General features: G+C 48.3%; 1 protein-coding gene across 2 annotated transcripts; it reads right to left on the bottom strand.

The window, feature by feature from the left end:
• Positions 1-1,615: 1,615 nt before the first annotated feature.
• On the bottom strand, positions 1,616-25,596 carry LOC119975834 (zinc-binding protein A33-like). 2 transcript variants are annotated; one of them, XM_038815713.1, is made up of 6 exons: positions 25,096-25,596; positions 24,910-25,005; positions 24,583-24,816; positions 22,638-22,660; positions 22,425-22,540; positions 1,616-2,342 (listed from the first exon to the last, which is right to left on the bottom strand). In XM_038815713.1, the coding sequence occupies exons 1-6, from the start codon at positions 25,504-25,506 to the stop codon at positions 1,786-1,788; spliced, it is 1,437 nt and encodes a 478-aa protein (XP_038671641.1). In that variant the 5' UTR covers positions 25,507-25,596; the 3' UTR covers positions 1,616-1,785. The 2 variants fall into 2 exon arrangements, with proteins under 2 accessions (XP_038671641.1, XP_038671642.1); XM_038815714.1 differs by lacking the exons at positions 22,425-22,540; positions 22,638-22,660; positions 24,583-24,816; positions 24,910-25,005; positions 25,096-25,596 and adding exons at positions 8,859-8,974; positions 9,072-9,094; positions 10,827-11,060; positions 11,154-11,249; positions 11,338-12,185.
• Positions 25,597-26,034: the final 438 nt, after the last annotated feature.

Here is a 26,034-nt window from a genome sequence, read left to right as displayed (position 1 = left end):
GAATGACTTGGAGGGGAACCTTGGGGTTGATCCCAGGTATCTGCTGCTCTTGTCCTTCTAGATGGTGGTGGCCGTGGGTTTGGAAGGTGCTGCCTGAGGAACCTCGGTGAGTTCCTGCAGTAAATCTTGTCGATGGTGCACACGGCTGACACTGTCCATCGGAGGTGGAGGGAGTTAATGTTTGTGTCCAAAAAGGTTACTGGGTTACGGGGATAAAGGGGATAGGGTGGTGGTGTGGGGCTCTTTCCCAGAGCCGGTGCAGACTCAATGGGCTGAATGGCCTCCTTCTGCACTGTAAATTCTATGATTCTATGGGTTTTGCTTGATTGGAGATAAAAAGATACCAGTTAGGAGTTAAAGTGTTTCACTTTCTTGTTAAGCATTGTAAGCTATTTTTATATGACGTTAAAGTTAGTTTAAGACTGTGTTAGTAATAAAGTTTGTTTCAATATAACATATCCTTAATTGTGTGGAGTCACACTTCGAGCAAAGTATCCTTTCCTCGCATCTTACAAATTAAATTAAACATTGGGGTTTCTGTCCGGATCCCAGCAACTATTGGGGTCTGGTCTGAGATTGTCATATCTGTATCGCAGTTCCAATTTCAAAACCCATTTCCTATTCTGACAAAACTTTTCTGAGGATTTGTTAAACATTTCTACAGGTCTCCCAGTTAATTTCCAACAATTAGCTTTAGTTTGTCCAGGTTTATTTCAATGTAAGTATATGACCATTTTCCCACATGTAACTAACTGTGTAAATATCAGCCAAAAGCGCTACTTCTTGGGTCTTCAATACTTAATGCTCATCGAAATTGATTATAATGGTTACTGGAATGTTGTTTCAGAATTCTTCTGTAATGTACGGAAATTAATGTTAAATGATTAGTTTAGTTAAGTTATAATCAAACAATTAATTGATTAAAATGTGAGTATCGTGTGACTTATCTTAAAAGCTGTCAGTGTTATTTGCAGGGTGCTGTTATATCAATGCAAGGTTTGCAATTGTTCAAGTTTGAACGAGCAATATCCTGTCACTTTGCTGATTATCGCTACTCATGACTATCGTCCATTTTACTGCAAAACTCCGCACAGGCAGTGATCCCAAACCCATGGCCACCACCATCTAGAAGGACAAGAGCAGCAGAAACATGGGATCACCCCCACCTGGAGGTTCCCCTCCAAGTCACTCCCCATCCTGACTGGGAAATATATCGGCCGTTCCTTCAGTGTCGCCGGGTCCAAATCCTGGAGCTCCCTCCCTAACAGCACGGTGGGTCTACCTACACCTCAGGGACTGCAGCGGCTTCAAGACGGGATTTTCACAGTAACTTCATTTAATTGTGACAATAAAGATTTTTTTTAAAACTCCAGGCTAATGTTTATTTTCCCTCCTTTGTTTCTAATCCAATTCTCTTTCAGTTGTGAAGAAAGGTCCGGCCTGAATTGTCAGATCAGCGAGTGTTTGAGCATTTTGTGTTTTTGGTATTCCTGCCAGTACCAGGTATCCAGCAGCAGGTGGCGATACTGCGCTGTAAAACTTTACTGATCTTTGTACAGCTCGACATCACCATCGTTTGGCTGCAATTTGCACTACAATGAACGGCAAGCAAAAGTTCAGGATATGAAATTTCGTTGAATTTTAATTCTCTGACATTTCTATTTGTGTTGTTCTTATTTACAGTCTGATTGAGATTTTACAATTTGGAAATTAAATGACTCATTTAGTACAATCTGTTGTCAAGAGTGATTTCTGACCCCCGACCTTGTGATGTCAGTGATGATGTCACCACCCTGAGGCCCCGCCCCTTTCCCGATCAGGATCAGAACCGGAGCAGATTCTCATAAACTGGTATACATCCAAAATCCAGAAGAAAGGATAAAGTTTCTCAGTGAATTTATTCCCAGTGAAGGTGTGGAGATGGGACTTGGTGTCCACGTTGTAAAATGACACTGTCCCAGACTCATAACTGAGATAAACTCCCACCTTCCCGGGGATCTGACTGACAGGGAGAGGGGATTCAGGAGAGGAGTTTATATAAAACCGATCATGAAACCGCTCAATGGTCCAGAATCCAGTCTCTGGGCTCCGACTGACCGAGTCCTTCCTTTCCACAGACTCTGCGGCTATTCCCAGACTCCAGCCCCGATTCCCCGTCACCTCCACCTCCCAGTAATGTCTCCCCGATGTGAATCCCTCTGATCCCAGCACACAGGGACAGTGTGTAAACCTCTTATTGGTGTCAGGGAGACTCCTCTGGGTCCAGGACCGTCTCAAACTCTTCAGATCCTCAGACACCTCGAGCCAGAAATTCGCTGTTTCCACATCCAGGGTCACAGAGACTGGGAGAAAAAACAGAAAATTAGAGACTAATTGGGGATCGGGGGAGTCTCACTGGGGATCGGGGGGAGACTCACTGGGGATCTGGGGGAGAGACTCACTGGGGATCGGGGGGGAGACTCATTGGGGATCGGGGGGGGAGACTCACTGGGGATCTGGGAGACTCGCTGGGGATCGGGGGAGAGACTCACTGGGGATCGGAGGGAGAGACTCACTGGGGATCGGGGGGAGAGACTCACTGGGGATCGGGGGGAGACTCACTGGGGATCCGGGGGGAGACTCACTGGGGACCGGGGGGAGAGACTCACTGGGAATAGGGGGAGACTCACTGGGGATCGGGCGGAGACTCACTGGGGATCGGGGGGAGACTCACTGGGGATCGGGGGAGAGACTCACTGGGGATCGCGGGGAGAGTCACTGGGGATCGGGGGGAGACTCACTGGGGATCGGGGGGTGAGACTCACTGGGGATCGGGGGAGAGACTCACAGGGGCTCGGGGGAGACTCACTGGGGATCAGGGGAAGATTTCACCATTTTTGATTTGATTTCCTGTTCCTCAACATCAAAATAAGCCGACCTGATGTGTGTGTGTGTGAGAGAGAGATCATCAAAATAAACTAATCTCTTCTCAAATTTAGAAGATCTCAACACCGAGACATTTGCGTTCTGCTCCGTGGAAACAAATATGGCGGATTCTCCGCTTCACGACACCGGAAGTGCGATCGGACAGAGAATCGGGCGTAATGCACAAATCGAGGTTTGTGCCCGGCACTGATTCCGACGCCAGGCTCCAGTCCCTCCCTGGCGGTGAAATCAAAGTTTGTGCCCTGTAGCGGGCCCATGTAAAACCCTCATTTACATAGATTTAAATCTAATCAGCGGATTGGACACAGCATGCTCCGCCCTTCCACGATGCTCCGCCCTCTCAGGCAGAAGTCACGCGGGTGTGAATTAGTGCAAATATTTCCAAACGGGGACTGGGCTCCATGGCTGCTGGGGGGCAGAGAGAGGGTAATAAACTCTCAAAAAGCCTCAATAATTGTGGGACTTGATGGGGGGTGGGGGGGGTGTCTGCCTGGGCCGGGGGGAGTAACGGGGAGCGACTTGGTGACACGTCTGTGCACTCGGGGTGTCCCCCTCGGGATCGGGGTGGCCTGGCTCAGACCCCCATTGCTGCAGTCTGGGTTTTAAACACACCCCTTTGCTGCTTCTCACAGGCCCCTGGCTGCTCACTCTGCTGACTGCTCACTGTGTCCTGGAAATGTTCACAGAGCCTCTGGTCATTTGGGAGCCCACCCAGGCCGCCCCTCTGCAAAGCCTCAGACCCCGGCTGAGCCATCACCGGGATGGGCGTGGCCAAGCTCAATCAGTCACACACCAGGTGCTGCCACTCCTCAGTTCCCTCATCAGAAGCTCAGCCCCACTGCAGGGGAAGCAGGGGAATAGCAGAGCTCACCCCAAACAAAGGACACATGCACCGTGGCCTTTGGCACCCTCCCTGGCACACTGCCCCTCTCAGGGCAGATGTCTCACCAGTCACACTATCAGCCAGCCCACCCCTCAGGACCACCAGCTGTCTCCAAGCCCTGCCTGCCCACCGCACCCCTGCTCCCATCCACCCTGCCCCCGGACAGGTTGTAACAACCTGTGTGCCACACCCAGGACCCACATCACACTGCAGCTAAGCTCCCAGCAGACACACACTTCCCTGCTTCACCCCCATCTGTAGGACCTGTCCACACACAAGCCTCTAAGCATGGAGGCGATTGGTGGCACACGGTGACCCTCTCCACCCCACAACCAGGTGCCACCCTGCTGGTGGGATAACACACGGCCCACCCAGTGAGGAGACCCACAGTAAACCCCACTGGAGGAAACAGGACACGGGCCAGAGAGCCTGTCGCTGACACGGGTTTCGTCACCCACCGGTCCCCCTGTCGACAGGGATGGTCGGTGAGGATAGAGCCTCCCCACATCACAGGCCCGGTCCCACTCACTGATGGGGACAGGGGTGCAGTGCGGACGGCAACATATCGGGGGGAGCGGCTGAGGGGTGGGGGTGGGGTTTGTGGGGACATGTGGAGGGTGGAGCTGAAGTACAACTCAGGGTCACCGTGTAGCCTGTTGGATCGGGATGGGTTCGGGAATACTCATCGTGCTAACATGTCTTCTCTATTCCCCCCTGCGGAGAATGAATTTTGGAGTCCAGCCAGGAATGCTCGCTATCTACCTGGCCACAGCTCCCGTTACGGACACACGGAGGCTGGAGGCACAGGGCCTGCTCAGGGAGGATCCTGCACAAGAGGAGCCTGCCCCAGAAGAGCAGGGCCCAGCCGGTGAGGCTCGAGTGCCGGCCGTCCAACATCTTGGCGCACTCATCGGTTCGCGGCACCTTCGAGGTGCTCCCTCAGGTGAGGGGTTGGCTCTTTGGCGACAAGGGTTAACCGCTGAGGTCATGGTTAATGACACCTGTCCAGAGGCCCCAGACCGACGCAGAGACCCGTTATAACGAGGCCCATGGAGAAACCTGGAGCGTCATTGAGCCCTGTCCCACCTCCCATACCCACCCCCCCACTTCCATGTGATGCCCCCTTCCCCACAGCTGCTGACACCTTTCGCGGCCATCCTCCCTTCACTCCACCTTCCCCGACCCTCCTCCCTTCACTCCACCTTCCCCGTCCCTCCTCCCTTCACTCCATCTTCCCCGTCCCTCCTCCGTTCATTCCACCTTCCCCGTCCCTCCTCCCTTCACTCCACATTCCCCGTCCCTCCTCCCTTCACTCCATCTTCCCCGTCCCTCCTCCCTTCACTCCACCTTCCCCGTCCCTCCTCCCTTCACTCCACCTTCCCCGTCCCTCCTCCCTTCACTCCACCTTCCCCGTCCCTCCTCCCTTCACTCCACCTTCCCCGTCCCTCCTCCCTTCACTCCACCTTCCCCGTCCCTCCTCCCTTCACTCTACCTTCCCCGTCCCTCCTCCCTTCACTCCACCTTCCCCGTCCCTCCTCCCTTCACTCCACCATCGCCGTCCCTCCTCCCTTCACTCCACCTTCCTGATCCCTCCTCCCTTCACTCCACCTTCCCTGTCCCTCCTCCCTTCACTCCACCTTCCCCGTCCCTCCTCCCTTCACTCCATCCCACTATCCCAGCTCCCCCTCCCTCCCTCCGAGGTCCCTACCAATATCCCCACAGGGTGTTGGCGCTGGGTTGGCAGTATCAGAGGGTCTTGTCCACGGGACGGAGGATGATGACGACTCGCTGGGAGATGAGCTCTGGATCTCCTCACCGTTTGACACAGTCTGACTCCTGCCTTTAGGATCACATTCCACTGTCCGCCCGGGTCATCCCCGCATGTGTGCCGGCCAATCCATCTCACAGGCCCATATAGCTTGTGGGAAGGGGGTTTCGGGAGATAGTGAGTGGTAACGGCTCACTCACTGGGTAAGCTGACATACACGGCGGCCTCACACTTCTGGCCCCGTTTCCTGCCACCTCTCACTGAGGGTGACCCCAGGGTCAAGTGTCCTGGGGCCCTGCCCCCGCCATACATCCCAGAAGCTCGATACCTGTCCGGGCTACAGCTGCTTCCTGGGATCGGGCAGCCCTCTGACCGCCCGCTCCTCGGGAGTCCCTGCCTCCACCTGATGTGCTGCAGCCTGTGTGAAGTGAGCACCAGAAGGTGACCCAGGAGCCTCTTCACTAAAATGCCCCCCGAGGTGATAGTCTCTGCGATGGTGGAGGGTGCAGGTGACAGCAGTGACGAGGAGTCGGTGTCTTCCCCGGACTGGTGCTCCGGGGTGTTCTGGGGATGTGGCTGGGGGTCAGCGATCCCGGACGGCCCGGCCTCGTCTGATGGTGATCCCGCAAGGCAAAAGACAAGAGACACGGTGAGATCTTGGGAAGGAGAGGTCTGTGGGAGAGGGGGTCACTCAGTTGCTGTTGGGACATCAGCTTTGCATTGGGCTCTCACTTGGTTACCACATGCCGACCTCTGTTTCTGAGACGGCCCTTTCCTCTGCCTCGCCCGCGAGCTCCATCGCCTTCTGTTCCCCGGGGGTTTGCACTCTCAGGTCTGGGATGCCCCCGCCGGTTTTCTGCCGCTCCCGGTGATTGTGGGTCACCTTGTCCTCGGGAACACATAAAGGACATGGTGAGACGCATGGAGGTGAGTTCTACGGGAGGTCTGTAGCTGGTGGCATGTGTGTGCCAGGCACCAGGCCAAAGAGGACAATACAGGTGTTGGGGTTTGGTGCAGGGTGGGGTGTGAGGGAGATGCAGGCAGGTGGGTTGTGAGGAGTGAGGGACAGGAGTGATGCCAGGGACACAGAGGTGGTGCCTCACCCGAGCTGCCCTCAAGAGATCGTTCATCGTTTTTCGGCCCTGGGCCCCAGTCCTCCTGGTGAGGTTGGCAGCACTGACCATCTCTGCCACCTCCTCCCAGGCCCTGTTGATGATGGTGGGCTTGGGTCTCCTGCCCACCCTGGGGAAGAGGGTGTCCTGCCTCTGCTCCACCACGTCCAGCATGCGATTGGCCACTGACTCAGAAAGTCTGGGGGCAGGTCTCCGTGGAGCCACCTTCTTGGCTGGAATGGGAGTGTTTGGGGAGCGGAGCGTTTATAAACAGCTCCAGCTTGTCAGGCTCTCCAGCGCTAATTCAGGCCCCAGCGAATCAGACACCAGCGGGAATGGGAATTGCTCTGATTCCCGTGGGAAGAGCACTGGCTCTTTTGCATGTCCTGACTCACTTTCCGAATAGCGCCCCCAAGGGAACGGGAAGAGCCGCAATTCAGTCCCCACGGCAACACTCAGGGCGCGATCCAATGGCCACGCTGCGCCCGAAAAGCAGCTCGCCGCGGCTCAGCGTGGACGATAAAAGCCAGGAGACCCCGTTCTCGGGATCTACCCGACTCACAACATCCCGTGACATCTAACGTGATCTTTCGAGACGTTGTGATGTGAATCCTGCCCATTGTGGGCGGGATCAGTTTTTAGCAAATCAGCATATTAAAGCGAGGCAGCTGGTCCCACTGTAAGGTGCAGATTCCTGAGGTTCCCGAGGTGTGGGATCAATCTCCCTTCCCCTCGGAGACCTCGGGCAGGCGCCGTTCAGTACTGGTCTCCACAAAGAGGGACCAGACGGACGGCACTTGTGCGGGTTTCCCAGGGAACCGGAGGCCCCCAGGGATATGCCCATTGGGGAGGGTGGTTCCCTGGCACTGCTGGTGTCACATGGCACCCTACCACTGCCACCCTGGCACTACCACCTAGGTGTCAGTCTGGTGTGCTAGGTGATTGGGCTGGGGTGCCCTGCGTAGGGGTTGTGAGGGGCCTGGGGACTCTCCCATAGTGCATTAGTGCTTGTCGGGGTGGGCGTCAGCGGCCTCGGAGATCGGGGTATAATTTTAAAATGGCGTCCCGATCTCTCGCTGCGCTGAGGAGTTCCGGCGAGCGCAGCTCCTCACTGCACAAAACGGGACGATGTGCGGCCTCGGCCCCGCGTTCCCCACTTAGGCACCTTACCCAACATGGGTGGCGTTTTATAGCCATGTGTTTCTCGGCACTGTGAACTCCGGGAAACACGCGGTTAAATACGCTCGCTCCGGGACTTTGTTCCCTTTTAGTTGAATCTCACCCCTTCTCTCCCAAATGGAGAATCCCGGCCATAATATTTGATATGAGGCCACATGTGGAGGTGGTTATTCAATGTGATTCTCCACAGACAAACCTCTACCTTAATTCTCTCCCTGGATGTATAAAAGATATTCATCCAGAGTGAGTGCAATGTTTCCTCAAGACAATTGAGAAAATGGGCTTTGCTGACACTTTCAGGAAATGGATTGCAATCCAGGGCTTGTTCCCCAGGTCCACAGTGAAGACCAGCTGACTCCATCCCCCTCACCACTCCTCCTCCCTCAACAGGCAGACAAAGCCTCATTCCCAGGCTTCCTGTCCTAACCTTGGCCATGGACATGAGTCTGGTCCACAAGGTGGAGATGTATCAGGAGGATGAGGATTGTAGAGGAGGAAAGGTTCAGCTGGGAATGGCGGAGTTTCCACTTGCTGAAGTTTGTAAAGTATCGATGGGTTCTGGAGGCAGAGCTCCATCTGAGAGTTCCTGTATTGGTGATGTTTAGGGAGCTGACAGTTTCAGCTGACCAAGCTGAGAATGATTTTTAGAAAGTGGATGAGGTGCATGAATCAGACTTTAATTCCAATCAGGACCATTTTTATCCTCATTTCTTTATAACAAAGCCCTTAAACATTCTCTCTGCTGACGGATTCTCCGTTGCGCCGGCAGCGCTCCCACGCCCGCGGGTTTCCCGGCGGTGTGGGGTGGTCACAATGGGCAATCCCATTGGCAGGTGGCAGAGACGGAGAATCCTGCTGCCGGTGAGGGCCGCTGCCCAGGAAAAGGGAGCTGGTGGGCCGGAGAATCCCGCCCGGTGTCTGTGATATTTATATGGATAATGATTCAAATATAAGATATAAATCAGGACAGAGGAACTTATCTGAGTTTTACCAGGGTTAATGACATCCAGCATTTCTCTCCAACCTGGGAACGGTAAAGGGCTGTTGAATTTTCCGACTGACAGGACACCATCTGCTAGTGACAGCTTTTTACCCTCATCGCCAATCCTGTAAATATTAAAGAGTTGATTATAAATTGACCATAAACACTTTGCTGAGTAATTTTACCAACTTGCCCTGAGTTTCAGTAAAGTTCATGTCCTACCTCCTCTTCCCAGATGCTTCCTCCTGAAATAAACAAAACACAAATCTGAGTTGACAGGGACGGACTGTCTATATCCAGAAAGCAGAAATGACCCTCACATTGTTACAAGCTGCTGAGAATTGTCAATTCCCATTGCTGCAGAAATGGAATAGAAAGAGGATGTTCCACAAAGGATATTGAAGCACAGGAGAAAGTATCAAAAAGATTGACAGCAACTGAGAGGCTTCAACTAACAGCAAAGATTGATCAACTTTACTGTAGAAAAGAGAAGACCTGATAGAGATCTTTCAAATGATGAAAGGGGTCGGATTTGATAGATTCAATGAAGATGTTTCCACTTGTAGAGAGTCCAGAAATTGGGATAGAAACATAATCTAGTTACAAATAAACCCAATGGGGAGTTCAGGAGAAACTTCTTTGCCGAGAGAGTGATGAGAATGTGGAACTCACTATCACACGGGGTGGAATTTACTCCAGTCTGTCACAGCAGTGAGCATGATGTCCGGACATAGGGAATCACACGAGAGGTCACGGCTCAATCTGTCGATGGCAGGAAAACCTCCCGGGATTAAGTCAGAGTCGGGAAGGGGCCAATGTACCGGACTAGGGGCAGGAAGTTAATTATTCTCAATAATGAGTCTGTGAAACCAGTTTAAACCTGATTTCTTTACCATCTTTCACCCTGTTTCACCCTCTTTTACCTTCTTTCACCCTCTTTCATCGTCATTAACCCTGTTTCACCCTCTTCACCCTCCTCACCCTCTTTCACCCGCTATCAACCTCTTTCACCCTCTTTCAAAGAACAAAGAAAATTACAGCACAGGAACAGGCCCTTCGGCCCTCCCAGCCTGTGCTTTCACCCTCTTTCACCCTTTTTCTGTCACCCTGTTTCAACTTTTTTCAAATGTGGGGTTTTGTCTGTGGATTTTCAGGAGAGGCTTTTTAATAAGTTGTGGTGATTTGTGTGTTTATGTGGAAGCCGAGGTTAAATTGAGGAGGGATTTAAATCAGAAAAAACAATTAAATGCTGTGTAATGTTATTTACAGTAGTTTAAAGCTCTTTGTATTCAGTGTTGGGAGTGTTTTTACTAAACAACAAGTTTGTGGCTGAGTCAATCCCCGTGTCTGTGTAATTTTGTTCGTTATAAAATCCTTGAGTCAAGAACCATCAGTCAGAGGAAACGGGAGCGAGAACCTCTTACAGTCCCTCAATCAGGGACACAGTGCAACTGAACAAGGGCATTCCCGCTACATCCTCAATCCCACCATCTCTCCCCCCACCCCCTCCCAGAATCCCACCAGTAATCCCAACAGGGTTTGATTTTCAGGCTTCCCGTATTGTGAGGCCTCTGCTCATTGCTGGGGTAATACCAGTGACAGCAGGATGAGAACATTAATTGCCCTGTTAAGGGGCTGAATTGGTTACAGGAAGGCTGTCCCACAAGACTTACCACCACGGACTTAATCTGTGTAGAGATAGAAAGACAACAGAAACTCCACACAGTGTCATTCCCCATGTCCCCTTCCACTCACCCCACACCCTGACTAAATGTACCCTGGGGGGGGACAGCATTAAATTCCACCCACCCAGGGAAAGCCAGGGATACATTTAAGGAGAAGCTGGATAAACACATGAGGGAGAAAGGAACAGAAGGATATATTGACAGGGAAATGAAGTAGGATGGGAGGAGGCTCGTGTGGATCATGTTGTGACTGTGAACTTTCACTGAACTAAACTGAAATATAATCCCTCACCTTCAGAAATCTCACTCCGTCTTTTTGTTCCAACTGGTTTTCCAACTTTGAGAGTTTCTCCTGAATGGAATTTAAATTCTCCTGAATTTCACAAAGATTTTCCTCCATTGGTTTTAGAATTTGTTCCTCTTCTTCCCTGAGATCTCGGATGAAACGCTGCTCTTTCTCAGTGAGAATCTGGTGCATTTTAGTGAACTCGGATGTGATGTGGCTCTGCAGACTGACTGACTGTTTCTATAAGAAGAAACATTAAAAATAATATATTTCTGTAATAAAAAGAACAAAATAATGAATTAAATTTGGAAGCTCAGCACAGGGAGACTTTACCCTAATTTGGGAAATCTTCTGTTTCTGCTGCTGCTCCATTTCTAGAACCGTCGATTTCTTCTGTGTGAGAGAATCGAAGGAAGATTTCACCTCATCCTGGGATTGGGAGAGAAAATCAGAAAATAAGTGTTAGACCCTGAAAATGTGATCAGATAATCAGTGGATCAAATCTGTTCCCTTTTACCTTGTAGATTTCAACAGCCTCTACAATCGGCAGGAAGTTGTGTGACTTGTGTATCCGTGAATCTCTACAGATCAGACAGATTAATTTCTTGTCAGTTTCACAAAACAGCTTCAGTTCTTCCTGATGTTCCTCACAGTAAAGTTTACTTTCCTTCTCTTTCTGATTCAGCTTTAATTTTCGAGCTTTCTCAGCCAGATTCACTAAGACCCGACTGGCTCTGAGGTTTCTTTCTGGAAACTCCTGTCGACATTCCGGGCAGGAGTTTCTCTCCTTCTTTTCCCAACACTGGGTGATACAGGAGCGGCAGAAGTTGTGTCCACACTCCAGTGAAACCGGATCAGTGAAGAAATCAAGACAAATGGGACAAATTGCCTCCTCGGACAAACTTTCCTCCTGTTGTCTGGAAGCCATGTTCACACTCAGCACTTCCTGATTCAAACCACTTTCAGTTCCAAAGTTCCTGCCCTGCTGCTGAACACATTCAGTTCAGTAACTCCCTCATGACGTTCACTGCAATCCTCAAGGAATTATTGTTATTTGCTGCTCTCGGTCCCATTGCTTTGGGTGTTGGAGATACAACCTGGAGCAGAATTCAGAATAAACCGGGTTAGAGGGAGTGACAGGGAATAATTGAACCCAGGCGATGAGAGTGAAGGTCTGTTGGTGGTGGGGGTGGGTGGAGAGAGGATGGGAGGAGGTGGGGATTTTGCCCTGTGAGTGAATGGCAGCCTGCTGCTCTCCTTCATTAACTTCTGTCTCAAAGCAGCCCCAGGCATGGATGGTCAAACTGTGTTTTACTTTGTGGGAAACACAAACTGAAACATATTGTCCAGCTCCTCCTGACCTGTCCCTTTACGTAAAGCCAGCCTGACTCCAACTCAAGTTAGATGTTTGGTATTTATTCATTAGGAATTATTTTGACTGAAATTTATATTATGTCACTGTGAAAACGAAGAGCTTTTGAAAAAAATCAGCTTTTGAGGATGACAAGATTGTCTGAATGTATTCCAAGATAATTTTTTTTATTGATTTAGAAGCGAGTCTGAAATGTCTCTGGTGCTGGCTGACTCCTCCCCCAGCCCTAAGGGCTTTTCATACTGATGATGGGGGTGTTGGTTGAGTTGATTTGTTGATTCGGAGGGACTATGAGACACTCACCATTTGGGACTTTTTGTGAATGAAGAGAATCTCAACTCACTTCACCATCCTGGTCATTCTTTACCCTTTGACCCTTTTCACAATCTATAATTAACTCCTTACTGCTCTTTGACACATTCCCAATGTAAAGAGCGGCTGGATTTGTTTATTCTCAGTTTCAGCTCAAGGTGATACCAGCACATTCACTATTGTGAACGATCTTGTGGAACAAGTTCTGTGAGTTGGGGAATTTCAGATGATTAATAAAGATAATGGAGCATAATTTCCACATTGGCCATGAAACAAATCTGTGTTTGTGACGGAGCAGAAAGCTCACATTTCAAATCCATCTACATTTTTCAGACTGGTGTAAAGGACAACAGTTAAAACCGTGTTGGAGAAAGTCGTCAATGAGACTGGGATTTGTAAAGTGCCCCTGATTTTAATGGAATTTGAGGAACTATATTCAAAACCTTCTGACTTTTGAAATCGCATTGATTATGAAAGAATGTCTCCTGAAATCCCTCTATTCAGTCCCAGTGACTGAGATATTAAATCAAACCACTCGTATTGAACCCTTTCAGGGTCACTAACTGTTGGGAAAGTCCTCCCCTTTTCACTTTCTCAATATAGTTCATTACTGACTAAATTCTAATCCAAATGGATAATACAAGGTGTTCAGAAAAGATAGGAAAGGAAGGAAAGGAGGAGGGACGGTGGTATTGGTTAGGGAGAACATTGCAGTTCTGGAGAAAGAGGATGTCTCGGGTGATCCGTGGGTGGCACGGTAACACAGTGGTTAGCACTGTTACTTCACAGCGCCAGGGTCCCAGGTTTGATTCCCGGCTTGGGTTACTGTCTGGGTGGAGTCTGCATGTCCTCCCCGTCTCTGCTTGGGTTTCCTCCGGTGATGTGTTAGGCAGGTTGGTTTGATGTGGTCTGCACTCGACGCAGTGATGCTACAAACAGACCTCTAACACTGGAGAAGATCCAACACGGTTTTATTGAACGATAGAACTATTATACATACTCAACTGTGGGTCAACACTATACTGAACTGACTGGAGACCTTGTTCTAGCCTGACCAGACTTACGAGCTACCGCATGGTGTTTGCACTGGCTAGCTCGTGGACTCTGACTGTCTCAGTGGGTGGGTCCAGAGAGAGCGGGAAACCTAGTGCCCTCTGGCTTTACAGTGGTACTGTCCTGTCTGGTGATTGGCTGCACTGTGCTGTGTGCTTACTGGTCATCCTGTGTGTCAATCACTGCCTGCCTGCACCTCATTATATACGTGAGTATTCCACGAACCGCACGGGGAGATCGATCGGGTTGTCCCCATGGGTCTCGTGGGGGTTACAACAGAGCCTTTTTCAATCGTTGGTAAATATAGTTCGTACATATAGAGCTCCATCTATAAACATACATAATACACAGAATGTAAACTGCCTGTTAAAACATGCTTTCCTCATGCTTTTAGAAAAACAAGCCCATATCAGAGAGGTCAGATCGCTGTGCCTGCCTCTTTCTGCAGGTTATGGGGATCATTGGCAAGAACATGGAGTGATCACAGAAAGCACAGGTACATGGAGCGAGGAAAAAGAGGACAAGGTGAAGATTGGGCCTCCAGCCAACGCTCTTTCATTTCCTCTTGATCATGGTGCCCTGGCCCTTGCCTGTCTTGTCTACCCTGTGAACCCCACCTCCTGGAAAATCCCTCTGGACATCCAGGGCTCCACAGTAACCTGTTTGAGAATATTGCTTCATTGCTGGTCTCATTACCAGCCCTTTTGTCTTGCACCATCATTTAAAATAAACATTTGTGTGTCTTCAGTATCTATCACAGATTTCCTTTGTAGTTCTTCCACCTCCCTCCTCCCACGGCCTTCCCCACCTCTGAACCTGTGGTATGTCTAACCGTTTGCAGTTTGATAAAAGGTCATCAATCTGAAAAGCAAATTCTACCTCACTCCACAGATGCTGCCAGACCTGCTGAGTTTTTGTGTCATTCCCTCTTGTTACTTGAATGATTGTGTGTGATTACCTGGGGCTGCTGAAAGTGTGATTGTTCTTGATAAGAACATGTTCATTTTAGTTTAAGTTTGTGCCCTGAGAATGTCAGAGATTCAAATGAAACTTTCGTAATTTCTGAAAGTTTGGCTTCTTATGTTTCAAGTTAGATATTTGGCCTGGATTTATTCCGGCTGAGGCTTGTATGAATGATAAAATGCAGAATCCTTTTAGAAAAGGGATAAAAAGCAGCTTTGGAGAATTGCGAAGTTAGTTTGAAAATGTTCCTCGTACTTTTTGTTTCTGTTGATTGAAGAGCAAGTCTGAAACAGCTGTCGTACTGATTGACTCCTCCGTCACCACAATGGCTTTTCACAGCACAGAACTAATTAACTCTTTATTTGCCATATTGCACTCCTCAGTTTACAGACATGGGAGTGAATTCTCCGGTCCCCCAGCCGTGTTTCTCGGTAGCGTGCCGATCGCGGAGGGCGCGATTCTCTCTTCCTGCCGCTTGTCCATAGGATTTCCCATTAAAGCCATCCCGCACAGCTGGGAAACCCACAGATGAGGGTGCACTTCCAGCAGGAAAACAGAATCTCAACAGCCGGAGGGTTTTAGCTCAGGTTATATGTTTTTTTTTAAGAATCAACTTCAACAATGCCAGCACACTTATTACATTCCTGTGGGAGAAGTGTTGTGCCAGAGAGTTTGAGCTGTTTGATCAAGATAATTGAGCATGAATTGCAGGCCCTGTCATGAAATAAATACTTTGGGCAGGATTTAACCACCGTGTTGTGACCGACGCGGATCTGGGTGCGCCTGGTAAATAGCAGGAAAGTCCAAAATCATGATTCACACCAGGCATGAACCAGTCTGTAATTCACCTGACCCGTACCCGATGGCGAATTTCAGATCTCGCCCAGGAATGGCGAGCATATCATCAACCCTCATCTGCATTCATTTCCCCCAATCCCTCCTTCATCCTCCCATCTCCCATTTTACTCCTTCCCCCAACCCCTCCCTCCTTCTCCCCCCCACCTCCATTCCCCACACCTCAATCACACAGTCTCCTCCCTGACCACTCTCTTCCACCCTCCAAGGGTCTGTGTAACCTCACCCCAGGGTTTGCACTGTTGCCTCGCAGCGCCAGGGTCTCAGGTTCGATTCCCGGCTTGGGTTGGGTTGCTGTCTGTGTGGCGACTGCACGTCCTCCCCGTGTCTGCGTGAGTTTCCTCCGGGTGCTCCGGTTTCCTCCCACAAGTCTTAAAGGCGTGCTTGTTATGTGAATTGGACATTCTGAATTCTCCCTCTGTGTACCCGAAAAGGCGCTGGAATGTGGCGACTAGGGGATTTTCACAGTAACTTCATTGCACTGTTCATGTCAGCCTCCTTGTGATGATAATAATAATTAATGTTCAGACCCCCAGCTGTGGTTAACACAGACTGAGCGATCCCTGGGCACCACCATTCAAGACGCGGCTTTCCACTGCGGTTACCACTATAGCAGCGTTGGCTTCTTTCCAAGCATTGTTGGCACCATCTCCTGCATCCTCCAGTGAATGTCATTGCTCTGGCCTATCATCGGCATCAGCTCTGGGACAATCTTGTCCAGTAGCTTGGTATCTGACTGGGACCCAGCAGACCTCCGACTGCTGGCCCCCTTGGTTCCTACCTCCACCTGATGTACATCAGCAACTGTGTGGTGCTCACTGGATTGTACCCCAGAAGCCTGTCCACTAATATCGCCCACCAAGGAGTATGTCTGTGTGCTGGTGGAAGGTGGGGTGATAGCTGTGACCCCTCACCTGGTGTCCCCTCAGAGCTCTCCTCCGAGGTTGTCCCTTGGGTGGTGGAGGGCAGGGAGCGACTCCGGATAGCCCATCAGATGGTGATCACGCCTAACAATGGACATGTGGTCGGTGAGAGGGAAGGATCATTTAGTCTGACCTGAACAATTCATTTGAGACGGATCATCTGGGTGAAGGGGCCATGGATCCTCACCCCGTTGCACAGGCCAACCTCACTGTCGGTTACTGCTCACTCCTCGGACAGCCCCGTGATTTCCAGGGCCCGTTTCTCATCGGGGGTGAGGACACAGATCCCTGGCTATCCTCTCCTCCGGGGACAAAGAGAGGGCATTGTGAGCCGCATGTTCTTTTTAATATAAATTTAGTGAACCCAATTCATTGTTTCCAATTAAGGGGCAATTTAGCTTGGCCAATCCACCTAGCCTGCCCATCTTTGGGTTGTGGGGGCGAAACCCACGCAAACACGGGGAGAATGTGCAAACTCCACACGGACAATGACCCAGAGCCGGGATCGAACCTGGGATCTCGGCGCCGTGAGGCTGCAGGGTTAACCCACTGCGCCACTGTGCTGCCCGTGAGCCGCATGTTTGATGGGTCAGGGGGGTCTATAGCAGGTGACATGTGTGGGCACTGCACCTGGACATGAAAGGATTGTGCTGGTGGGTGCCAGGGGTTCTGAGGAACAAGCACGAAGATCGGATGTGAGAGGGTGCAAAGTGTCAGCCAGTGATTTGTGGAGAGGGGCGAGGGATTGGGGTTGGAATTTGAGGGGTGGCAGGTGGAACTGATGTCAGGAGAGGGGTAACTTCCCCCTGCAACTCGGTGGAGGTCGTTGGCCTCCCGGCATTGGATGGTGGTCCTCCTCCTGGTCATGCTGCCCGAACTGACAGCCGCTGCCACTGCCTCCCCAGCAGTATTGGTGGTCCTGCTGCTTGCCCTCCGACCCCCCCTCAGGGGAACAGGGTGCCCTGACTCACATCCAAAGCATCTGGCCAGGTCGGCATCCCCATAGTGAGCAGCAGGTCTGTGCACTGCCATGCTTGTGTGTTGACTGGGAGTGAATGGTGAGGAACATTTAAAAGCTGCCCACCCTCGTTAGCGGTGAGAAGCTGAGGCGCAGGTTCGGTAAATCAGACGGCGAGACAACCAGTAATGGCGAAAATCTTGTGGGGGCTCATCTTCGGCACTCAGTGCTGTTGAATACAGGCTGTGATCTCGCCAATAGTAACACCATCGAGTAACACCCTGCCAAACGTGTCCAAAATGACACTTCAAAATGTTTCCGTTCAATCACGCTCTATATTTAACACAGAATGAGAGAGGTCTTGTGTGACAACGAGTAGCTTTCCAACCTTTGGACCATTAGTTCCAGGGCAAACTCTGAGACTTTATGGCCATGGAAGGTTTGTTCATAACATGGTCAAACAAGTTGATTATTAACTTGTAGATACTTATAGTATGCCTAATAGCAGGTGGTAAGAATGGGAGAGATGGCCATAATACAGAAGGCAATGAGAAACTACTGCAGCACTCTGCCAGGAATGATATTGTCCAATCCAATAGAAGTCTACGGTTGCTAATGCATTGTGGGAGGAGGAGAATTGGTATCGAGCAGCTTGAAGGAAAAAACAAATAGAACAATTAAAACCAATTTGGTGAATATAGTGAGATTGGGATTTTAAATTTGATTTTGACAACAATTGCAGGAACTGTGTTTATAAGTTCACAAGTAACAACTGTGGACTTTTGAAGTCACAACAGATCCTTAAATTGTCTCCTGAAGCACGTCTATGCTGTTTGACCGACAAAGGAAAACCATTGCCATTGATCTGTCACAGACACTGAATGTTGCAAAAGGTCCCCTTTATAGTTCATGACTGTGGTTAAATACTGACTAAATTCACCTGGATGGGGAGTTATTTTCTATTTAGATATCTTTTGCTGTTGGATCTTCTTGTGACCAAACAGGGAGGAGGTACCTGAATACCTTTCTAACCTGTGTTATGACCACAGCAGATGTTAGTTGCTGAGCAAGTCACATCCCTGAGGGGAATTTGATATATGAATGAAGCCTCGTTTTCATCATATTCTGAAAGGGAGAAGAAATTTCCTGATCTCAGCAGCATCGAATTCCAGTTCCATTTCTTGAGTTTTAAAAATGGTCGGCACGGTAGCACAGTGGTTAGCACTTTTGCTTCACAGCTCCAGGGTCCCACCTCCAGGTGTTCCGGTTTCCTCCCACAGACCAAAGATGTGCACGTTAGGGGATTGACCATTTTAAATTGTCCAAACAAAGGTTCGGTGGGGTTACAGGGGTACAGGGATGTGGTAGAGATGTCGGCTTAGGTAGGGTGCTCTTTCCAAGGGCCGGTGCAGGGTCGAATGGCCTCCTTTTGCGCTGTAAATTCTACAATTCTATGATTCGATGAAAGGTTTATTAAAAAGAAGTTAAGAAGGCTTGAACACACAGGATTACACAGTCAAAATAGTCTGACAAAATATTCCCCTCCAAAAACCTACTCGATCAGATCCACAGGTAAACACCTTCCAGGCAATACTCCGTGATAGATGTTTAACTGCAAAACTCCAGGAATGTTGCCTGAAGCAAAACTCCTGTCGCTGCAGTCAAGGTGTACCACACAACTTCTCAAACTCGCTTCTGCTGTGCTGTAGAAATCCAGGAATCTTCAGAAACAAAACTGCTTTCTCAAACCCAAGAGTTTTCTGGCTTGACTGGGTGGTTGATTCAAACTGTGCACCTTACACAGAAACATACATAAAAAATAGAAGCAGGATGGGGCAATTTGGCCCTTCCAGCCTGCTCCACCATTCATCATGATCATGGCTGATCATCAAGTTCAATACCCTGATCCCGCCTTCCCCCCATATACCTTGATCCCTTTAACCACAAGAGCTATATCGAATTCCTTCTTGAAATTACACAACGTCTTGGCCTCAACTACTTTCTGTGGTAGCGAATTCCACAGATTCCACTCCCTTGATGGAGAGATTTCTACACACGTCAGTCCTAAAAGGCCCTTATCCTCAAACAATGGAATCTAGTTCAGGACTCCCCCACCATCAGGAACATTCTTTCTGAATCTACCCTCTCTAATCCTGTTAGAATTTTGTACGTTTCTATGAGATCCCCTCTCACTCTTCTAAACTCCAATGAATATAATCCTAACCGACTTAGTCTCTCCTCATCTGACAGTCCCGCCATCCCAGTAATCAGTCTGGTAAACCTTTGCTGCACTCCCTCCATAGCAAGAACATCCTTCCTCAGATAAGGACACCAAAACTGCACACAATACTCCAGGTGTGGCCTCACTAATCCCTATATAGTTGTATTAAAATGTTGTACAATTTATACCAGTTGCAGTAAAACATCCCTATTCCTATACTCAAATCCTCTCTCTCTGAAGGCCAACATACTATTTGCCTTCCTTGTTGCCTGCTGTACCTGTACGCTTACTTTCAGTGACTGATGCACGAGGATACCAAGATCTGTGTATCAACCTCTCTCAATTTACACCCATTCAAATAATAATCTGCCTTCCTATTTTTTCTACTGAAGCAGATAACCTCAAATGTATCCACATTCTACTGCATCAGCCATACATGTGCCCACTGACTCAACCTGTCCAAATCCCACTGAAGCATCTCTGCATCCTCCTCACAGCTCACCCTCCCACCCAACTTCGCATCATCTGCAAATGTGGAGATACTACATTTAGTTCCTTCGTCCAAATCATTAATATATAATGTGAACAGTTGGGGGTCCTCGCACAGATCTCTGCGGTACCCCACTAGCACTGCCTGCCAATCAGAAGTTATTCCAACTTTTTGCTTCCTGTCTGCTAACTAGCTTTCTGTCCATCTCAAGACACGGCTCGCAATCCCGTGTACTTTAACTGTACACAGTAATCTGCTGTGTGAGATTTTGTCGAAAGCCTCTACTAATTACATCTTCAAAGAATTATGGTAGATTTGTCAAGCGTGATTTCCCTTTTGTAAATGCATGCTGACTTTGTCTGATTATACCACTCATTTTAAACCTTCTTCCAGCCCACAGCTGTTCCCTGGAGGTCTTACCCCACACACAGAGCCAACACAAGTCAACGTATTTCCTCAAGTATTCTTTCTTCCTTTCATTTTCAATTTAATTCCCTTTTCTTCCATGTACTGAATGATCTGTTGAGCTGCTTGCAGAAAAATACTTTTCACTGTACCTCGGTACACGTGACAATAAACAAATCCAATCCAATCCAATTCCATTATCCTCATAACCTTCCACGTTACAAGTTGTAAAAGCCTCACTCCTCTTTGAAATTTAACAGCTGAAAAAAAAATCCCTCTCTATCTCCGAATGCAAATTTCGAAAGGCTGCATATTTACTTATAAACCTGCTTGACCCACGCCTCATTTCAAATGCATGCACTTAGTAACCATGCTCCTTTTTGATTCTCAACTCTCCAGAAAAGCTGTCTCCATTAACCTTTCCACAGCTCAATTAAATCATTTGACACGCACACTGCCTTCTTTACAGAATATCAGAATATTCCCCAGAAATTCTAAAAATAAACTTTCTCACACCGGTGATATGAATGGTTTAAGACAAGCTGATATTTATCTGGAAAAATAATGCACCAAAACAATTTGTTTTATATTTATTGGTAATGGCATGATATGAAGACTATCGACAACAACTGGTATTTATCGAGTGTGTTAAAATGTCCCAAGGCATCCTACAGGAGTGTCATTAAGAAAATTGGACACCGACATTCTTAAGGAAAATACAGAAGATGATCAAATGCTTGGTCAAAGTGGTAAATTTTCATGAGAGTGTTAAGAAATAAAATTGAGAAAGAAAGGTGAAAAGGTCACTGGACTAGTAATCCAGAGACCCAGGCAAGATCTGGGGAGTCCGCTCCAGTTCTCACCATGGCAGATGGTGAAATGTGAGTGTCATAACATTCTGGAATTAAAAGTCTAATGGTGACAATGAGAGATCGGAGATCGGGTTGTCATTTTAAAATGGCGTCCCGATCTCTCGCTGCGCTGAGTTCCGGCGAGCGCAGCTCCTCACTGCACAAAACGGGACGATGTGCGGCCTCGGCCCCGCGTTCCCCACTTAGGCACCTTACCCAACGTGGGGGGTGTTTCTCGGCACTGTGAGCTCCGGGAAACACACGGTTAAATACGCTCGCACCGGGATTTTGTTCCCTTTTAGTTGAATCACACCCTTACTCTCCCAAATGGAGAATCCCGGCCATAATATTTGATATAAGGCCACATGTGGAGGTGGTTATTCAATGTGATTCTCCACAGACAAACCTCTATCTTAATCCTCTCCCTGGATGTATAAAAGATATTCATCTGGAGTGTCTGCAATGTTTCCTCAAAACAATGGATAAAATGGGCTTTGCTGACACTTTCAGGAAATGGATTGCAATCCAGGGCTTGTTCCCCAGGTCCACAGTGAAGACCAGCTGACTCCATCCCCCTCACCACTCCTCCTCCCTCAACAGGCAGACAAAGCCTCATTCCCAGGCTTCCTGTCCTAACCTTGGCCATGGACATGAGTCTGGTCCACAAGGTGGAGATGTATCAGGAGGATGAGGATTGTGGAGGAGGAAAGGTTCAGCTGGGAATGGCGGAGTTTCCACTTGCTGAAGTTTGTAAAGTATCGATGGGTTCTGGAGACAGAGCTCCATCTGAGAGTTCCTGTATTGGTGATGTTTAGGGAGCTGACAGTTTCAGCTGACCAAGCTGAGAATGATTTTTAGAAAGTGGATTAGGTGCATGAATCAGACTTTAATTCCAATCAGGACCATTTTTATCTTCATTTCTTTATAACAAAGCCCTTAAACATTCTCTCTGCCGATGGATTCTCCGTTGCGCTGGCAGCGCTCCCATGCCCGCGGGTTTCCCGGCGATGTGGGGTGGCCACAATGGGCAATCCCATTGGCAGGTGGCAGAGACGGAGAATCCCGCTGCCGGTGAGGGCCGCCGCCCAGGAAAAGGGAGCTGGCGGGCCGGAGAATCCCGCCCAGTGTCTGTGATATTTATATGGATAATGATTCAAATATAAGATATAAATCAGGACAGAGGGACTTATCTGAGTTTTACCAGGGTTAATGACATCCAGCATTTCTCTCCACATGAGGAACGGGAAAGGGCTGTTGAATTTTCCGATGGACAGGACACCATCTGCTAGTGACAGCTTTTTACCCTCATCACTAATCCTGTAAATATTAAAGAGTTGATTATAAATTGACCATAAACACTTTGCTGAGTAATTTTACCAACTTGCCCTGAGTTTCAGTAAAGTTCATGTCCTACCTCCTCTTCCCAGATGCTTCCTCCTGAAATAAACAAAACACAAATCTGAGTTGACAGAGACGGACTGTCTATATCCAGAAAGCAGAAATGACCCTCACATTGTTACAAGCTGCTGAGAATTGTCAATTCCCATTGCTGCAGACATGGAATAGAAAGAGGATGTTCCACAAAGGATATTGAAGCACAGGAGAAAGTATCAAAAAGATTGACAGCAACTGAGAGGCTTCAACTAACAGCAAAGATTGATCAACTTTACTGTAGAAAAGAGAAGAGCTGATAGAGATCTTTCAAATGATGAAAGGGGTCGGATTTGATAGATTCAGTGAAGATGTTTCCACTTCTGGAGAATCCAGAAATCGGGATAGAAACATAATATAGTTCCAAATAAATCCAATTGGGAGTTCAGGAGAAACTTCTTTCCCGAGAGAGTGATGGGAATGTGGAACTGACTATCACACGGGGTGGAATTTACTCCAGTCTGTCACAGCAGTGAGCATGGTCTCCGGACATAGGGAATCACACGAGAGGACACGGCTCAGTCTGTCGATGGCAGGAAAACCTCCCGGGATTAAGTCAGAGTCGGGAAGGGGCCAATGTACCGGACTAGGGGCAGGAAGTTAATTAGTCTCATTAATGAGTCTGTGAAACCAGTTTAAACTTGATTTCAGCATCCTTAACTGCTGCTTTTTCAATTCAGTTTAAACCCCATGGGTTGGATTTTATGAGGGTCCCACTTCCCGTGATCGGGAACGCCGTGACCCTGGGATTGAAAATGACTGTGTAAAGAAATTGAAAGGTGCTGAGCACTGACCCTCCAGCAGGATGGCTTCAGGAAATGTGTTTGTGATATTCCGATAAGAATCATCATTAAAAGGACAAGATCCAAGGGTCTGGCCCTGCAGTCAAGAAGGAGGGTCAAGAACGGTCAACCTGGCTCCCGGGCCTACAATTCACACCAGAAGGAGCAGCCGGGTGGGGAATTGTAATTTATCAGCCAAATCCCAGGGGGATTGGGGCTGAGGTTTTTAAAATAACTTCAGGGGAACAACCAAATCCTGGGGGGATTTGGGTTTGAAAAAAGGAAGGTTTGGGCTGAAATGTGGGGTTTTGTCTGTGGATTTTCAGGAGAGGCTTTTTAATAAGTTGTGGTGATTTGTGTGTTTATGTGGAAGCCGAGGTTAAACTGTGGAGGGATTTAAATCAGAAAAACCAATTGAATGCTGTGTAATGTTATTTACACGAGTTTAGAGCTCTTTGTATTCGGTGTTGGGAGTGTTTTTACTAAACAACAAGTTTGTGGCTGAGCCAATCCCCGTGTCTGTGTAATTTTGTTCTTTATAAAATCCTTGAGTCAAGAACCATCAGTCAGAGGAAACGGGAGTGTGAACCTCTTACAGTCCCTCAATCAGGGACACAGTGCAACTGAACAAGGACATTCCCGCTACATCCTCAATCCCACCATCTCTCCCCCCACCCCCTCCCAGAACCCTACCAGTAATCCCAACAGGGTTTGATTTTCAGGGAAACATTGTGAGATCCCTGCTCATTGCTGAGGGAATACCAGTGACTGCAGGATGAGAACATTAATTGCCCTGTTAAGGGGCTGAATTGGTTACAGGAAGGCTGTCCCACAAGACTTACCACCACGGACTTCATCTGTGTAGAGATGGAAAGACAACAGAAACTCCACACAGTGTCATTCCCCATGTACCCTTCCACTCACCCCACACCCTGACTAAATGTACCCTGGGGGGGGATAGCATTTAATTCCACCCACCCAGGGAAAGCCAGGGATACATTTAAGGAGAAGTTGGATAAACACATGAGGGAGAAAGAAACAGAAGGATATATTGACAGGGAAATGAAGTAGGATGGGAGGAGGCTCGTGTGGATCATGTTGTGACTGTGAACTTTCACTGAACTAAACTGAAATATAATCCCTCACCTTCAGAAATCTCACTCCGTCTTTTTGTTCCAACTGGTTTTTCAACTTTGAGAGTTTCTCCTGAATAGAATTTAAATTCTCCTGAATTTCACAAAGATTTTCCTCCATTGGTTTCAGAATTTGTTCCTCTTCTTCCCTGAGATCTCGGATGAAACGCTGCTCTTTCTCAGTGAGAATCTGGTGCATTTTAGTGAACTCGGATGTGATGTGGCTCTGCAGACTGACCAACTGTTTCTATCAGAAGAAACATTAAAAATAATATGTTTCTGTCATAAAAACAACAAAATAATGAATTAAATTTGGAAGCTCAGCACAGGGAGACTTTACCCTAATTTGGGAAATCTTCTGTTTCTGCTGCTGCTCCATTTCTAGAACCGTCGATTTCTTCTCTGTGAGAGAATCTAAGGAAGATTTCACCCCATCCTGGGATTGGGAGAGAAAATCAGAAAATAAAAGTGTTGGACCCTGAAAATGTGATCAAATAATCAGTGGATCAAATCTGTTCCCTTTTACCTTGTAGATTTCAACAGCTTCTTTAATCGGGATGAAGCGGTGTTCTCTGTGTTCCTGCGAATCTACACAATTCACACAGATCAATTTCTTGTCAGTTTCACAAAACAGCTTCAGTTCTTCCTGATGTTCCTCACAGTGAAGTTTACTTTCCTTCTCTTCCCGATTCAGCTTTAATTTTCGAGCTTTCTCAGCCAGATTCACTAAGACCCGATTGGCTCTGAGGATTCTTTCTAGAAACTCCTGTCGACATTCCGGGCAGGAGTTTCTCTCCTTCTTTTCCCAACACTGGGTGATACAGGAGCGGCAGAAGTTGTGTCCACACTCCAGTGAAACCGGATCAGTGAAGAAATCAAGACAAACGGGACAAATTGCGTCCTCGGACAAACTTTCCTCCTGTTGTCTGGAAGCCATGTTCACACTCAGCACTTCCTGATTCAAACCACTTTCAGTTTCAATGTTCCTGCCCTGCTGCTGAACACATTCAGTTCAGTAATTCCCTCATGACGTTCACTGCGATCCTCAAGGAATTAATGTTATTTACTGCTCTAGCTACCACCCACTTTGAGACCTGGAGACAAAGCCAAAGCAGAATTAAGAATAAACATGGTGAGAGGGACCAACAGGGAATAATTGAAGGAAAATAATGCAGGCACTGGAAATCCGAAATAGAAACAGAAAATGCTGGGAAAACGAATCCGATCTGGCAGCATCTGTGGGGAGAGAAAGAGAGTTAATGTTACAATTCTATATGACTCTTTTTCAGAGCTGATTATTCTCTGGGAATAATTGAACCCAGGCGATGAGAGTGAAGGTCTGTTAGTGGTGGGGGTGGGTGGAGAGAGGATGGGAGGAGGTGGGGATTTTGCCCTGTGAGTGAATGGCAGCCTGCTGCTCTCCTTCATTAACTTCTGTCCCAAAGCAGCCCCAGGCATGGATGGT

This window comes from Scyliorhinus canicula, chromosome 13, assembly GCF_902713615.1.
Source record: "Scyliorhinus canicula chromosome 13, sScyCan1.1, whole genome shotgun sequence".
Classification (NCBI taxonomy): domain Eukaryota; kingdom Metazoa; phylum Chordata; class Chondrichthyes; order Carcharhiniformes; family Scyliorhinidae; genus Scyliorhinus; species Scyliorhinus canicula.
Note: the sequence above shows the minus strand (reverse complement) of the source record. Positions and strands in the feature narration are given on the sequence as shown.

Excerpts from the sequence above, each read along its gene's own strand:
- LOC119975834 (XM_038815713.1), bottom strand. The coding sequence starts at position 25,506 with ATGGCTTCCAGACAACAGGAGGAAAGTTTGTCCGAGGACGCAATTTGT. Across the intron at positions 24,817-24,909 it reads AGAAGATTTCCCAAATTAGG|AAACAGTTGGTCAGTCTGCA; the intron begins GTAAAGTCTCCC and ends TTCTTCTGATAG. Across the intron at positions 2,343-22,424 it reads GCTGGATGTCATTAACCCTG|TCTCTGTGACCCTGGATGTG; the intron begins GTAAAACTCAGA and ends TTTTTCTCCCAG.